This window comes from Malaya genurostris, chromosome 2 (assembly GCF_030247185.1).
Source record: "Malaya genurostris strain Urasoe2022 chromosome 2, Malgen_1.1, whole genome shotgun sequence".
Taxonomy (NCBI): Eukaryota; Metazoa; Arthropoda; class Insecta; order Diptera; family Culicidae; genus Malaya; species Malaya genurostris.
In genome coordinates this window covers 191874949-191890159 of record NC_080571.1, presented here as the reverse complement: position 1 = coordinate 191890159, position 15211 = coordinate 191874949, and the positions used below count along the sequence as shown (strand labels likewise).

The following is a 15211-nucleotide window of genomic DNA, read 5'->3' as shown; positions in this document are numbered from 1 at the left end:
ACTAGGCCGTGACGTATCTGGAACGGGACCGGATCATGTCCGCAACGTGCCGGGATTTATTTGTAAAATATTCTCATCATATCGTGCACTTTCCGTTTCGCTACCGTTGCTATTAGTAACATGCGCAACAGTTGCGTTTGATGTTTTTCTGTTCCTCACGAAGATGGCACATTTTCCCAACATAGAATTGGTCGTAATTGCACTTGCTCTAGATGACGAAGCTAATCAACATTTTCAAAAACAAAACAAAAGGAAGATTTGGGTGCACAAATTTTGGTGAAAGAGAGCAGTTGAGGGTGATTTCGCCACCTTATACGAGGTCTGTTCAAGAAAGTTCCCGAAATTTTTTAATGGTGAAATTTTCAGCTGTATTCATTGTTTACATTCTGTCTTGTAGCGTCTGGTGTAGACGTGTTTTTTTGAGCTCCGCGATTTTTGTTAGTTTAAACAATGGAAGAATTGAAGAGTCAAAGAATTTGTATTAAATTTTGCGTGAAAAATGAAATAAAGTGTAACTAAGTGTGCGAAATGTTACAGAGAGCCTACGGTAAGTCTGCTATGAAAAAAACAAGTGTTTACGAGTGGTATAAGCGTTTCCAAGATTGCCGCGAAGACGTTCAAGACGACGAATGTTCCGGTCGACCCAGCACGTCAATAATCGATGAAAATGTGGGAAAAGTGGAAAAAATGCTCATTCATCGTTGCTTATTCGTGATTTTTTGGCTAAAAACAAGACTTTAATCATGCCCCAACCTCCTTATTCACCAGATATCGCTCCGTGTGATTTTTTCCTGTTCCCAAAGTTGAAGAGACCCATGAAAGGACTGCGTTTTTCATCGATTGAAGAGATAAAGGCAGAATCGCTGAGAGTGCTACAGAGCATTACAAAAAGTGACTATCAGGGGTGTTTCGAAGACTGGACACACATTCCGATTAGCAGTGACTCCCCGAGAGAGACTGGCAGTTTGCTTTAGGTATTTTCATTGATTTGTTAACAAAATTCCTTTGTAAATGTCAAGCAAACTCCAACCATAAATTGTATAAAGATCATGGCTTATAGTTTGTGTTCGTCTCATGATTTCAGATATTTAGCAACACGAGACACGCAAAAGACTATAGCATTTAGTTACAGACTTGGGGCAAGTACTGTCCACTCGATTGTTCACAAGACATGTCGTGTAATTACCGCAAAATTAATCGACGATGCAATGCCGAAACCAACAGAAGATATGTAGAAGAAGATTGCTGCGATTTTCACACTATGTAGAACTTCCCGCTGTGTCTTGGAGCCTTGGATGGAAAGCATGTGACATGCTAATATTCAAAGGCACTTGCATTTGTATACAGACTAGCTGTCAACGAACTAATGTCTTTGAGTCAACGCATGCTTTGACCGTGCTTCGGACGTGTGTCGATGCAGACACAGTTACGGCACGGTCTAGTGAGAATATTCACATGGAGCTGCATTAAACAAATTTGAAGCGTAAAGGGCTCTCCGCGTTCGGGCGATCCGACCGATCCGACCGATCCGAGCTCTTCGGCGTTGACTTTTTCTCTGCCTCGGCTATGGCTAAGCTACGGGCGTGTGCATGTATAGGTACGCCGTACCCGACACAGTTGCCACGGTGCGAAAAGCTCGGCAAGGAATATCGTTGCCAAAGATATGAATTTTATGTAGGGTCCGGCGTACCTATACATGCGCATGCCGGCAGCTCAGTCAAAACCGAAGAGCGAAAAAAGGTCAGCGATGGCAATGTCGGCCGAATGCGGTTTGACCTTAACCCGGAAGGGATCCGATCCAGTTCCGTTCTGGATACGTCACGGCCTAGCAGCTCCATGTGAATATTCTCACTAGACCGTGTCTGCATCTACACACGTTCGAAGCACGGTCAAAGCATGCGTTGACTCAAAGGTATTATTGGCAGGTACTTGAATTGTTACATGCTTTCCTTCCTAGGCTCCAAGACACAGCGGGAAATTCCACAAAAATCGTTAGCAATCTTCTGTTGGTTTCGGCATTGGCATTGTTGGTTTCGTCGAATAATTTATGGGTAATCACACGACATATCGCATGAACAATCTGGAAGGCAGCCCCCAGGCTGTAACTAAATGCTATGGTTTTTTCCGTGTCTCTAGTTGCTACATATCGGAAATCATGAGACGAACACAAACTATAAGCCATCTCAATGATCGTTATACAATTTTTGGTTGGAGTTTTCTTGATATTTACAAAGAAATCTTGTTAATAAATCAATGCAAATATCTTAAACAAACTGCCAGCCTCTCGGGGAGTCACTGCTAATCGAAATGTAGTGTCATGATTTTTAAGACACGGATGAATTTTATTCAACAGCGAGTTGAAACAGGCTTCTGACATTCGGAAATATTCCTTGATCTCGTCATTCACAAGCTGCTTATATAAGGTGGTGAATTCATCCTCAACTGCTCTTTTTCGCCAAAGTTCGTGCATCCAAATCTTCTTTCTTTTTTTGTTTTTAAACTGATTATCTCCGTAATTCAGAGCAATTGCAATTACGGCCAATTCTTCGTTGGAAAAATGTGCCATTTTCGTGAGGAACAGGAAAACATCAAATGCAACGATTGTGTATGTTACCAATAGCAACGTCAGCGACACGGAAAGTGCACGGTATGATGAGAATATTTTACAAATAAATCCCGGCACGTTGCGGTCCCGTTCCGGATACGTCACGGCCTAGTGTGAATAGCGCTTAAGAAAGCAACTGCTCGACATGATGGTTGAAGAGCGTTTGAGGTTTTATACAACGTCGTTTGAGGTTTTATACAAGGTCTATTGCTGCTTCTGTTGGTCGAAGGATCTCCCCAAGACGACCATGGTTTACTTTTTATACTTGTCCAGTAGAATGTCGGAACTGATATGAGACTGATTACCTCAAACTCTGAAAAGAACCAATTTACGGAATTAAGCCGATGTTTACTTGAGTACTTTTTGTCATCATTAACAGGGTTTGGAATATTCATTCACCGGTGAATGAATATATAGTTTCCATTGCATTGTGAGCGAACAATTCCACCGCTCACAAAGAGGACGCCTTTCCAGCCAAAAAGAACCACACAAACAAAACGCTAGTGGAAGCAAATATATTCCACATATGCACAGATGGTATAGTGTGCTGGTATTAGAGTCTTCATGAAGCACAGTAGCCGTGAATATAGTTTGCTCTCTCGTGGTCCTGAACGTCGTTCTTCTCACAAACACTTCATTGCAAGCTAACGATCTTCACGGGGCTAGTAAGTGATGAAGATTATATACTCAGTTTTCGCTAACAGGCTGATGACTGGCTCTCCGACGCGAACGGCTGTTAATGATGACTTTATGCCACGAAAACTGTTGCATATCACTTATTCAACTCGTGTCAAGTTAGTAGAGGGTAAGAATTCTTAGTTATACTTGAATATTATAAACAGAAGTAACAGGAGCGAAGCGACCAAATACTGCAAACAAACAAACGCTTCGTTTGTTGGCTGTTAGAGAGAAACTAGCTCCTGAACTCTTGTTACTTGTGTAAATCAAATTCCTACTGAATAGTGTTTAATTGGGTTTAATCGTAGTAGGTAATCAACCAATAGGATGAAAAATAAGTCTTTAATCAGTATTCCGCATTGAACATTTTTTCATTGAATTTTCATTGTGTATTGCTATAAGCTTCGAGAGCTGTAAGAAACACATGTTACCATTACAGCAAAACCTTTACTCCAATAAACGCTCGAGCGGTGGCAGTGCACACCTGTATGTGCAATTCTGTATAAACAAATGTGAATCGCGTTCGGACCTCGAAGAAACATGCGACAGTTAAGAGCCAGTCATCAGTCTGCTAGCGAAAACTGAATATTCAATCTTCATCACTATCTTGCACCGTGAAGCTAATTTGCTTGCAGTGAATTATGGGGCTAGAGCAAGGGGAGAGTCGCTTAACACAAACTATATTGTGCCTCTAAAAACATCCGTGATATACTGTGAGTCTAAGTGTGCCATGCTGTGCTCTATGAAACAGCAACTTGTCAAAACTGTGCCCTTTGTGTGCCGCAACTGTGCAACTGTATGAAAACGAAAGTGCCAATATTGATGAATGCACCAACGCATTGTGTTAATGTGTGATTGGCACATTGTTCTAAGCGTCCTCCCCTTGGGCTAGAGTTTCTCTCTTACCGAGAGAAGGAGAAACAGTAGTAGGGGTGAATATTGTTCGCTCTCTTCTATTCTCGTGCATGGACAGTAGAGATGGTCGGGTATCGGGTATTCTACCCGAAACCCGACCCGTACCCGTACCCGACGGGTTTTTGGTCGGGTACGGGTAAAAAATTTTATTTTCAATCGGGTACGGGTCGGGTACGGGTAAAAAAAATTTACTGCTTACTCGGGTACGGGTCGGGTCGGGTAAAAAAATTTACTGCTCACTCGGGTACGGGTCGGGTACGGGTAATTTTTTTTTTCTGATCGATTACCCGACCATTTGTACTTCACATAAATATGTTTACTCGTTGACGAGAATTTTTTATTGCAAAACAGTTGTTCCGAAAAATAAACAATTTGATTCAAGGGGTTTTGACATTCGCGCCTTGGATCAGGTTTTAATGGACTGCCATTTTAAAGCTGTTTAATGCACAATCTAGTAAAAATTATTTGTTTAATATATAAAATGTAGTGTAGTACTCATATCACATTCAGATACCAGAAAACTGTTATTTTAAATATTGGTTGGAGATTTTCAAAATTGACATATAAATCATTATTCTTCTAACCATAAAAACATGAACATTTATTTCAGAAAATCTGCATAGAAGTTCTTCTTATTCTTCACTTCTGGGTGGTGTCACCTCACTTGAAATGACACCGATTGATGGCACAGCAAGTTGAGCTATATTGCCAGTTCGATGTCAACATTTCATAAGGGCACATAAACCAATGAGAGTTTCTCTTTGTTTACTTTCTCTTTTGTGAATATCTCCTTAATTTTCACGTCTACCTACAAAGTATTCGTGTAGAATTAAAGACAATATCCCCATGTTTCCAACATTACCAAACGTTTGTATAATAACGCAGATATAGTCGAAAGAGAAAGTAAACAAAGAAAATCTGTCGATTGTAAATTAACTCGATGTCAACATTTCAAAAAGGCCTATTTTTGAAATGTTGACGTCGAGTTATTTTAAGTTCCTTTTCACTGAAAATCTCGATGCGTGACAGTCGCAAAAGTACGGGTGAAAATCTTTTCACGCGAAGTGCTCAAATTTTCACCGTGTTCACTCGTTGAGGGTTCCAAGGGAGGTTGAAAAGAAGTTTAATAGCTGTAAAAACCACCAGCTCCCAGTTTTTGCAATGACTGAGCGGAAATATATATTGGAGAAGCCAAGTGAAAGAAAAACTAACAGAAAAGATGAATTTTTGGAAAAAGATACGCTCAGAGACAGGACTCGAACCTGCGTTCTTATGCATTCCGTGCATACGCGCTACCATTTCGCCACTCTGATCTTGTTTTAGCCACTGCAAAACTCGAAACAGACACAATAGCAACGTACATCGAACATGGTCTACATCCTGGCCGTCTCACCCGACCGATATCTCACATCCAAACATCTTCTCTGTTCATCAAACACTAGTCCTCTCGCTTTATACCTATTTCTCCGATCAAGCATTGAGTAGGAGAGTGTATTTATAATCGCTTGTCACCTTCTTAATGGTGCCAGTCGCTGGCTGGACATCGTCAGCGACAGACCCCTACGAAGGTTGTATTGATTGTCTGCCCTTTCCTACCAGAAGCAGATTGTTACGGAAAATCAAACCGCAATTGTTTTTAACGATTTATTAATTTTTAGTTTGACGTAAAGCCGCCATGACTATGTTCAGTTTTTGCAATGACTGAGCGGAAATATATATTGGAGAAGCCAAGTGAAAGAAAAACTAACAGAAAAGATGAATTTTTGGAAAAAGATACGCTCAGAGACAGGACTCGAACCTGCGTTCTTATGCATTCCGTGCATACGCGCTACCATTTCGCCACTCTGATCTTGTTTTAGCCACTGCAAAACTCGAAACAGACACAATAGCAACGTACATCGAACATGGTCTACATCCTGGCCGTCTCACCCGACCGATATCTCACATCCAAACATCTTCTCTGTTCATCAAACACTAGTCCTCTCGCTTTATACCTGGATGTGAGATATCGGTCGGGTGAGACGGCCAGGATGTAGACCATGTTCGATGTACGTTGCTATTGTGTCTGTTTCGAGTTTTGCAGTGGCTAAAACAAGATCAGAGTGGCGAAATGGTAGCGCGTATGCACGGAATGCATAAGAACGCAGGTTCGAGTCCTGTCTCTGAGCGTATCTTTTTCCAAAAATTCATCTTTTCTGTTAGTTTTTCTTTCACTTGGCTTCTCCAATATATATTTCCGCTCAGTCATTGCAAAAACTGAACATAGTCATGGCGGCTTTACGTCAAACTAAAAATTAATAAATCGTTAAAAACAATTGCGGTTTGATTTTCCGTAACAATCTGCTTCTGGTAGGAAAGGGCAGACAATCAATACAACCTTCGTAGGGGTCTGTCGCTGACGATGTCCAGCCAGCGACTGGCACCATTAAGAAGGTGACAAGCGATTATAAATACACTCTCCTACTCAATGCTTGATCGGAGAAATAGGTATAAAGCGAGAGGACTAGTGTTTGATGAACAGAGAAGATGTTTGGATGTGAGATATCGGTCGGGTGAGACGGCCAGGATGTAGACCATGTTCGATGTACGTTGCTATTGTGTCTGTTTCGAGTTTTGCAGTGGCTAAAACAAGATCAGAGTGGCGAAATGGTAGCGCGTATGCACGGAATGCATAAGAACGCAGGTTCGAGTCCTGTCTCTGAGCGTATCTTTTTCCAAAAATTCATCTTTTCTGTTAGTTTTTCTTTCACTTGGCTTCTCCAATATATATTTCCGCTCAGTCATTGCAAAAACTGAACATAGTCATGGCGGCTTTACGTCAAACTAAAAATTAATAAATCGTCACCAGCTCCCGTTAACATCGTTGGTGTGGGTTTGTGTGGCTTACAAAACGGGCATATTTGACAGATTAATTTAAATCAAAATCATAATTCATTTCGCTTTGTAGTAAAAAAAATGTAACCAAAAAAAATTGCTCACAAATGTTCAAACTACATACACTTGAAGGACTCACAGTTCACCATTTTCAAAATTGAATTTTTCACACCGGGAATACACGTACATTATTTAATGTTTGGTCAATTCACGTAAACGAACCGATGATACTCTATTCATTTTAGGGGATGTTCGTGATTTTTCAAGTAATTCGAATGTGAATTTTTATTTGTGTATCAAGATAATGAGCACGCTTACTTGTGGTTTTAAAGAATAGAATCAAAAGTAGCACTGTTTCGTAAAAACCATACCTACCCAAAATTGAATACAACGGGTATTACGACATTTTGGATAAATATGCTTCTCGAAAAACTTGAGTAGATATTACTCCCTTTCGTTGACATTTGTAAATGAGTATAAAGTACCAAAGACATTGGAAATCTATTCATGTTTCACAGTGTATTTATATGTTTAAATGTGAACAAGCATTTTAATGTATTTTACTTACAAACTAGAGCCTGATACGGCTCGCTATCTAAAACACTTTATTTTTTCCATTCTAAATTTTGGTAAAATTTTTTACTACTCACTCGGGTCGGGTACGGGTACAGGTAATTTTTAATCGTGTACGGGTCGGGTACGGGTAAAATTTTTCATTTTTTATCGGGTACGGGTCGGGTACGGGTAATTTTTTTTTATTATTGATCGGGTACGGGTCGGGTACGGGTAATTTTTTAAATTTTTAATCGGGTACGGGTCGGGTACGGGTAATTTTTTTTGCTGATCACTCGGGTACGGGTCGGGTTCGGGTATAAGAATTTCTATACCCGACCATCTCTAATGGACAGCCACTTCAATAAAGCAACAAGGCTCACGCTTCCTCAAAAGCGACATGGTTCATAAAGCAGGTATATTCATGAATATCATACACTGTGAAGCATGTATACTCATCTTCACTGCTTCATTCATCCAAACCCTGATCATTAATCATATAACCAAAATTATTGACCAGGGTTCAAGAACTGAAACTGAATTCAAGAACTGAAATTAGACTCCGAACGCAGTTTCAAGATTCTGATTCGGAATCCAAATAGATACTTCAGTTTATAAGTTTGGTTCTAGAATTATGAAACTGAATTTAGACTTGACTTTCGACCCGGAATAAAGTAACTGAATTAAATTCCAAATTCTAGTTCCGGAATCCAAGTTCCGAATTTAGATTCAACATGCAGGTTCTGGATACTAGAAATGAATTCTGAAACTGAATTTAGGTATTAAATTCTGAAACGGGAATTAGGAATTAAATTATAAAACTCAATTCAGGAATAAAATTCCGGTTCAGAAGTCAAGGTTCTAAAATTCAGATCTAATATTTAGTTCCAGAATCCAGATCTATAATTCATGTCCTGAATTTTGTTCCAAGATTCAGAGGTTGATCTGAATCCTATAGCTGGAATTAAGTTTAGAATTCAGGTGGACCAGAATCCAGGTTCTAGAATTCAGTTTCAGGATTTTGTTCCAGAACCCAATCCAAAACTCAGTTCCCGATTCCAGATCCAGCATTCAGAAGCTGAATGCGATTACTGATAATCTATTGTAGCTGCTGTTGGTGAAAGGTCCTCATTACGACGTTCAGTTCCATGTAAAGCACGAGGAAAAATTTCGATTTTTGATCATGATTTTCTTTTTATACTCCTTCATTTGAACATCGGGACTGGTAAGCAAACGTGATAAGTTTTTCTCATTATTTCCAAAGGTTTGAGAAAACCTAATTTTTGATTTACTGATGGTTATGTTATACTGTTGAAAATTTAATCATAAATTGATTATTATCTGTTAGATTCTATCCTCAGCCATGAGTATTGTGAGCTTATCAAATAGTCTAATAGTAGCTTTCAAACGTATCTAAGTCTCACGAAATTGATTCTGTTCTCGAAATCTACGAGAAATTTTGTAGCATTGAAAAATACTGGGATTTGTCGGTTACGTAGCACGTAATATTACATCTCTTGAACCGGAAATGCTTACCATAACCTATTCAAATTTTATTGACATTGTTAGCTTTCAAACAAGCCCGAGTTTATCGAAATTCATTGATTCATCTTCGAGAAAATTCAGCCGATAAAAATGTGCGGTTAGTCGGTTATGTCACTTATTCTATTATATCTTTAGAACCGGAAGTGACAACTTTATCCAAAACTCAATAGTAGCTGTGAGAGAATTAAGCTTTGAAAAAACTACATGCTTTGTCGGTTACGTTACGTCGACCCGGGTTGGCGGTTCAATGCATACGAGGCTGGTCTCACAAGCCAGTCATATGTTCGAGCCCCGATCTGGAAGGATTTAAAGTGTCAGAAGAATCGTAGTACTAGCAATGCAATGATTCTCTACTCTAAGAATCGGTTGTGATATCTGTTGAAACAGGAAGGGCGAATTTAGCAAAAGGAATGTTTCAAACTTAATTTGAGGAAAAAAGTGCACTCAATTTTCTCGGGAATTTCTTAACCGATTTTCACAAACTAAGATAAAAATGAAAGGTTTTGAAATTTTTTAAAAAGTCCCCAAAAAGTTGATCCAGATCCGACTTCCAGTTCCGGAATTACAGAGCGATTAGTGAAAATTTTCAATTTCATGAGTGTTTTTTCACAAGCGATGGTGAAACGAGGTGCACAGTTTTGTAAAACTTGCTACTAAATTCATCTAGTTGACAGATCTTGTTAGTTAGAGAATATATAAAACTACTTTAGGACTACTAGTTCCCGATTTCCGTTGCTGAAAGCATGATTCAAATTAATGCTCTCGTTGTCCCAAAATATGCTGTGCAAGTTCATCCAGATCCGACTTCCACTTCCAAATTTATAGGGCGATGAGTGTCAAAACATTCAACTCGTAATTGAAAATGACAATGCAAAACTGGTATGCGTCGGTACGTGCGACTTTGCTCTGTTCACAGTGTGCTTTGTTCAATTTCGTATTGCGTGCAGGGTTAATCTATATTTTTCAGGTGAAAAATATGTAAATTTGTTAAACTTTTATTCAATTTGTGCCTACTTGTTAGTGTTATTACAAAATCATGATAACGATGCTTTTCTATAAAAGTACACTCATTACTTTTTTCATATAGAAAGTTTATGCAATCACTTGAAAAATTTGACTAGTGAAAATTGGCCTGGAGGGCTAAATGTTCTATACTATTCGCAACAGTTTATCGAGCATGGGGTGACATTATTTGACACATAGTCACAAACAGACATTGCTCAAACGGACGCGAAAACACAATCTTTTTAAAAACATCAATAACAATTCAACTTGAAGCTAGTATCACAAGTGTTGTTAGTAAACAAACATTTTAAAAAGTCAAAGTCCAGCAGATCATCAACATAATCTGCTAATTGCCGAAGGCGAAACGTAATAAATTGATATACGGAAATTTGATTCATTCAATCATCAAATAATATAAACTACAAATTGAAATGGTTTTGAGCCAAATATAAAACAATTTATAAATTTTCTGCACCTTTGATTTAAATGACAGTTTGAAATAGATTACAAGTTCAGTATAACCAAAAACAGTTCTTTGGCCGTAAACTAACATGACCTATAAGTTGAAGCAGTTTTGAGGCCAGCTTAGAAGAGTTTTTTTTTCCGATTTTCGATATCGGCATGAAATTTTAGAAACTTATCACCTCGCAATTCTAGAACCGGAAGTTAGATTCGAAAGAAAATTCAGTAATTTTTTTTAGACTATTGGTTGTTTTATTCAAATTGAATTGATTTTATTTGGTCATATCATGATCTGCAAACTTGAGTCGATTTAAAGAATTCGCTACTACTTGACATTTTACACAGAAAATTGAATCTGAATAAAAATCGGAATATTCTTATAGAATCTCAAGACTCTTCCTATGAATCTTATACAATGAAATCGGTTGAGGCATATTCGCGAAAAGTGGGTGAAATTACCGTACTCTCATTTTTTAACACAAATAATCCAGTTATTCTGGAACTGAAAAATGGATCCGGATAAAATTCAGGAAATTTGTGAAGAATTAGTGACATTATTTTCATATTTTTTATGCATCACCCTGTAAATCTTGCACCGGAAGTCGGATCCAGATGAAATTCATTTTCATTTTTTATTTATCCAGTAATTCTGGAACCGGAAGATCTCCGAGGAAATTGAATGATATTATTTTCACATTTTTGGTTTATATCACCCTGTAACTCTGGAATCGGAAGTCGGAAATGATATGATATTCGGAATATTTGTATAAGACCATAAGACCATCGCAATTCATTAAACGTGAAGTGAGTATTTGTAATCAAATGTTCGCTTCGGTTGGTTAGAGCACGAGCACGAAGTCTATCATTTTATACTACTAATGATGTGTATATTAGTGAATATTCATGCTGTGCAGAAGGGTCTGACATCCTAGTAAAGAATTTCTAAAATGCGAAGCGAAGCTCAAAAACATCGGCTGTGTTAGAAAATGGCTTAAAGTGATTGGGTCATGAATATCGTGTGAAGAGCAAGGCCTTTTCAATGCCAAAAAACGTGATTGCTTAATCAGACTGTCGTCATCTAATATTTAAAACAATTTCATGTAAGTTCCAAACAATAAGTAAAAACGAATTGTTTATTAATATATTGTTTTTCATTTTTCGTTTCGAATATTTCGCAAAGCCGGGTGCCATCTTTCAATGAAAAACCTCGAGAGAGATGGCATAGAGAAAATTTTTTGAAAGGTTCAATTTTTTTCGATTTCATCGAGCTGAGTCGGATGGTAATAACACTAGGGGTCTCTGGAACTCTGGAACTCGATCGATCCGATTCATCAATTCTATTATCTTTCTATACAGGAAGGTTAAAAATATGTAAGAAAATTAATCTGGTGAACTTACCTCATTCGGTCTAAATATTGTGTTGCAATTTTTTATCATGCTGTACATTGTATTAGCAACTGAGAATCCATGGGTCCAGTTATGATATGGAACTCTTCTGTAATTTTTTTTGACTGTCAGAGTGAAGCGAATTAAACTAGTCTTGTCGAATCTCCCCAAACCGAATAAATCCTTAAACATATAAACACTGTACAAAGCTTTTTGGAAATCGTTAATTTCGAATGGGCTAAAGTCATATTTGTCGATGTTCGATATTCTCTGTGGTATACCCACTTCAAGACATTTTGTAACCTCTTTTTCCGAGCAAGTATTATGATAACTCAATACTTCGAGAGCTACGCGATATTTTTGTTCTGATCGTCGTATTTTATCATATAGTTTGGCATGATGAAGAGCTAAAAATTAAAAAAAAATATATATATGTGCAATTTTATTTCATTTAAATAACTTAATAACTCAATTACCTAATCCACAGTAAACTGCAAACATTTCAAACGCTTCTTCATCCTCCTTGTTGAAATATCCTATCCGTTTGTTTATCATTTGTACTACACCGATTACATTCCCACGAATAAAAATAGGCATACACAAAATAGATTCTGTTTTATACCCAGTTAATTGATCAATGGAACGATTAAATCTTGTATCAGCGTAGGCATCTGCAATGTTAAGAACTTCACCTGACATAGCAACTTGACCTGCTATACCCGTCCCAATAGGAAATCGTATTTCTTTGGGTACTTTATTATCGTTTTCGTTTTCTTCTTTAGAAGGTTTTTCTTCACAACCCACATCGAAAATTGTTGCATATAATTCTTTGCTTTTCGAATCTACTAGAAACAAGGAAGCCCGATCCGCATCCACAAGTCGCTGAGCAAAGTTCATTATTTTTGATACTAGCATATCCATGCTAACCATATCTTGAAATATGGACTTGACTACTGCTAATAGAAAATCATTAAGTTTACGTTGTTTCAATCCAACTAGGTTTAAATGTGCATAATGTATAGCGATACCACCCCATACTAAATAACTGCAGCCAATTTCTTCATCCTCCTCATAGAATGGTGTTCCACAATCTCGACGCCATAACTCAAGTACTGCCACTAGTGATCCATCAGGATATACAATAGGCTGACACATAACGTGTACCATTTCACTCTACAATAAAAACATGAAAAAAATCTGATTATGATTTACCGTAGCCGTTATACTTTGTCTAACACATTCTGATCAAATCGTGGATCGCAGTCTCCTTTGGAAAAACGGATTGGTTCCCTAGTCTTAGCCACATAGTTGGGTATGGCTGCATCGGATTTTATTCTTAGAGGTTTCGGATCTCCATTCTCATCGATGAAATTGTTACTTAAACAGAGATGAAGACATTCAGTATCCACAGCATCGGTGAGATACAATCGAAACCCATCGGCATTCACTGCCGAACATATGCAGGAAGCCAGCTCCCACAGCACATGCATTTTGGTTGGCCTCAATTGTAAAGAGTTTATCAAATCCTGTAACATTTGTCGTTTATCAGCGTGAACGCAAAATTTCCATCGGCTAAGACTAGTTTTTCTTCCATTTTTGCCAATAGGTTGTGGAATTTTTCTAGCACGCTGTGTTTTTCGTATCATCCATCTTTCAAGCTGCTCAAGCTGCATTTCATCCATGACGTATGTATCCAAGAATTCTGGATTACTTTGCAAATATTTTTTAACTTGAATAGCAGAAAGCTCTTCGTATGTTCCCATGATTTGATTACGTGAGGTATCATCTTCTTGGTGTGTACCTGAAGCAAACAAGTAAACCAAAAATAGTTAATAAAATTACAGGGATGTGTACAAGACACGACTGATAACGGTGAAATTAAAAGTGCAGTCTTCTAATTCAATCATAAATGCATTTAAATTTAGAAAATACACAAAGTGTCACCATCTAGAATTTCAAAATTAAAGCTAGGAATTATAATGACATTGATTATAAAAGCAGCTTTTAAAACCTGTCTTGAAAATTCAGATTATATAATGATGTTGAATAATATCAACAATCTGGATGTCGTCATCTAGGATTTTTAAACACAATCATTAATTTTTGATATCTTTCCGTCAAACGTGGTCAGAAAGTATCAACTAATGCGTCTGAAAAATAACAGTAATCGTTAAAATATAATCCGCCCGTTTAATCGATCGCGCGGTTGAAAAGAATGCAGGAGGGCCAAGGAAGAACAATTAGGTTTTTTTTTATCGTGACGACACAAATGAACAAGTATTCATCCTTGACAGTTCAGCGGTACTGTTTACAAACAAGCTTAAACAAAAATCGAAGAGCACATCTAAAACAATCATCTTTACACTTTGCAACTAGTCTTTTCTATTTAATAAATATCAAAAATGAAACGTATTCAATCGTGAACAAATGTTTTAAAACTTTATTTAGGTGATACGGACCGTAAATGGTCTGATCCAATTTGTCAATAAACAAACAAAAGAAATTTCTGTTTACAAACAGTACTGCTGAACTGTCGAAATGTGTTCATCCGATTGAGGTTAGCAGTGACGGTAAAAAACCTAATACCGACAGGCTTGGAACAGACAGAACTCGGTTTCCGGTTTTCCACCAGCAAGGTAGTAATCGCAAAGTGATGGAACAGCTGTACCACGTAAATGATACTCAGAAGCTTTATGAGAATGTGGATCGCTCACGTAGGGACCGCACGCCACAGGCTGAAATGTGCAGATATACCATCTCCCTAACGAATGTGGGTGATCGACAAGTGGGGACAGTCCCAAGTGACAATTTTTGTTACACTAGCTTATTTGCGACTAGTTCACAACAAGAAATTTGAGTGATTGTTACTAACATCTATATTTACTTGCCTGACTTTTTTTTTTTTTACAAGGTGAAATGCATTTACGCACGGAGTGTGGGACTCTCCACAGGACTACCCAACTGTTGATTGGAACTACCCACTAAAACACCTTGGATCTCCAACCTTGCCTGACTTAAAAAGCGCAGTTTGTACCAGTGACTAGCAACATATTGGAGATCGGTTACTCATAAGTTATCAATACATAGCAGTGCCATGCTATAAAAACTTATCTTTCCATCATATGAAAACAATTTGTTTTCAAGTAAATTTGTTGACACTGGCAAAACGGAAACATTTTGATTTAATGG

The 15211-nt window shown here is 37.9% G+C and overlaps 1 protein-coding gene across 4 annotated transcripts in view; it reads right to left on the bottom strand.

Annotated features, from left to right (window-relative positions):
* The window catches only part of LOC131432916 (probable 3',5'-cyclic phosphodiesterase pde-5), a 128473-nt gene that overhangs the window by 33341 nt on the left and 79921 nt on the right, over window positions 1-15211 (bottom strand). For 3 of the 4 annotated variants that reach the window (XM_058599503.1, XM_058599504.1, XM_058599505.1), the window contains 3 exons: window positions 13249-13823; window positions 12499-13195; window positions 12035-12429 (listed from right to left, as the gene is read on the bottom strand). In XM_058599503.1, coding sequence (XP_058455486.1) covers window positions 12035-12429; window positions 12499-13195; window positions 13249-13823 — 1667 coding nt within the window. Of the gene's footprint in view, window positions 1-12034; window positions 12430-12498; window positions 13196-13248; window positions 13824-14033; window positions 14213-15211 lie in introns of those variants that run through there. The other variant, XM_058599506.1, reaches the window with a different exon arrangement.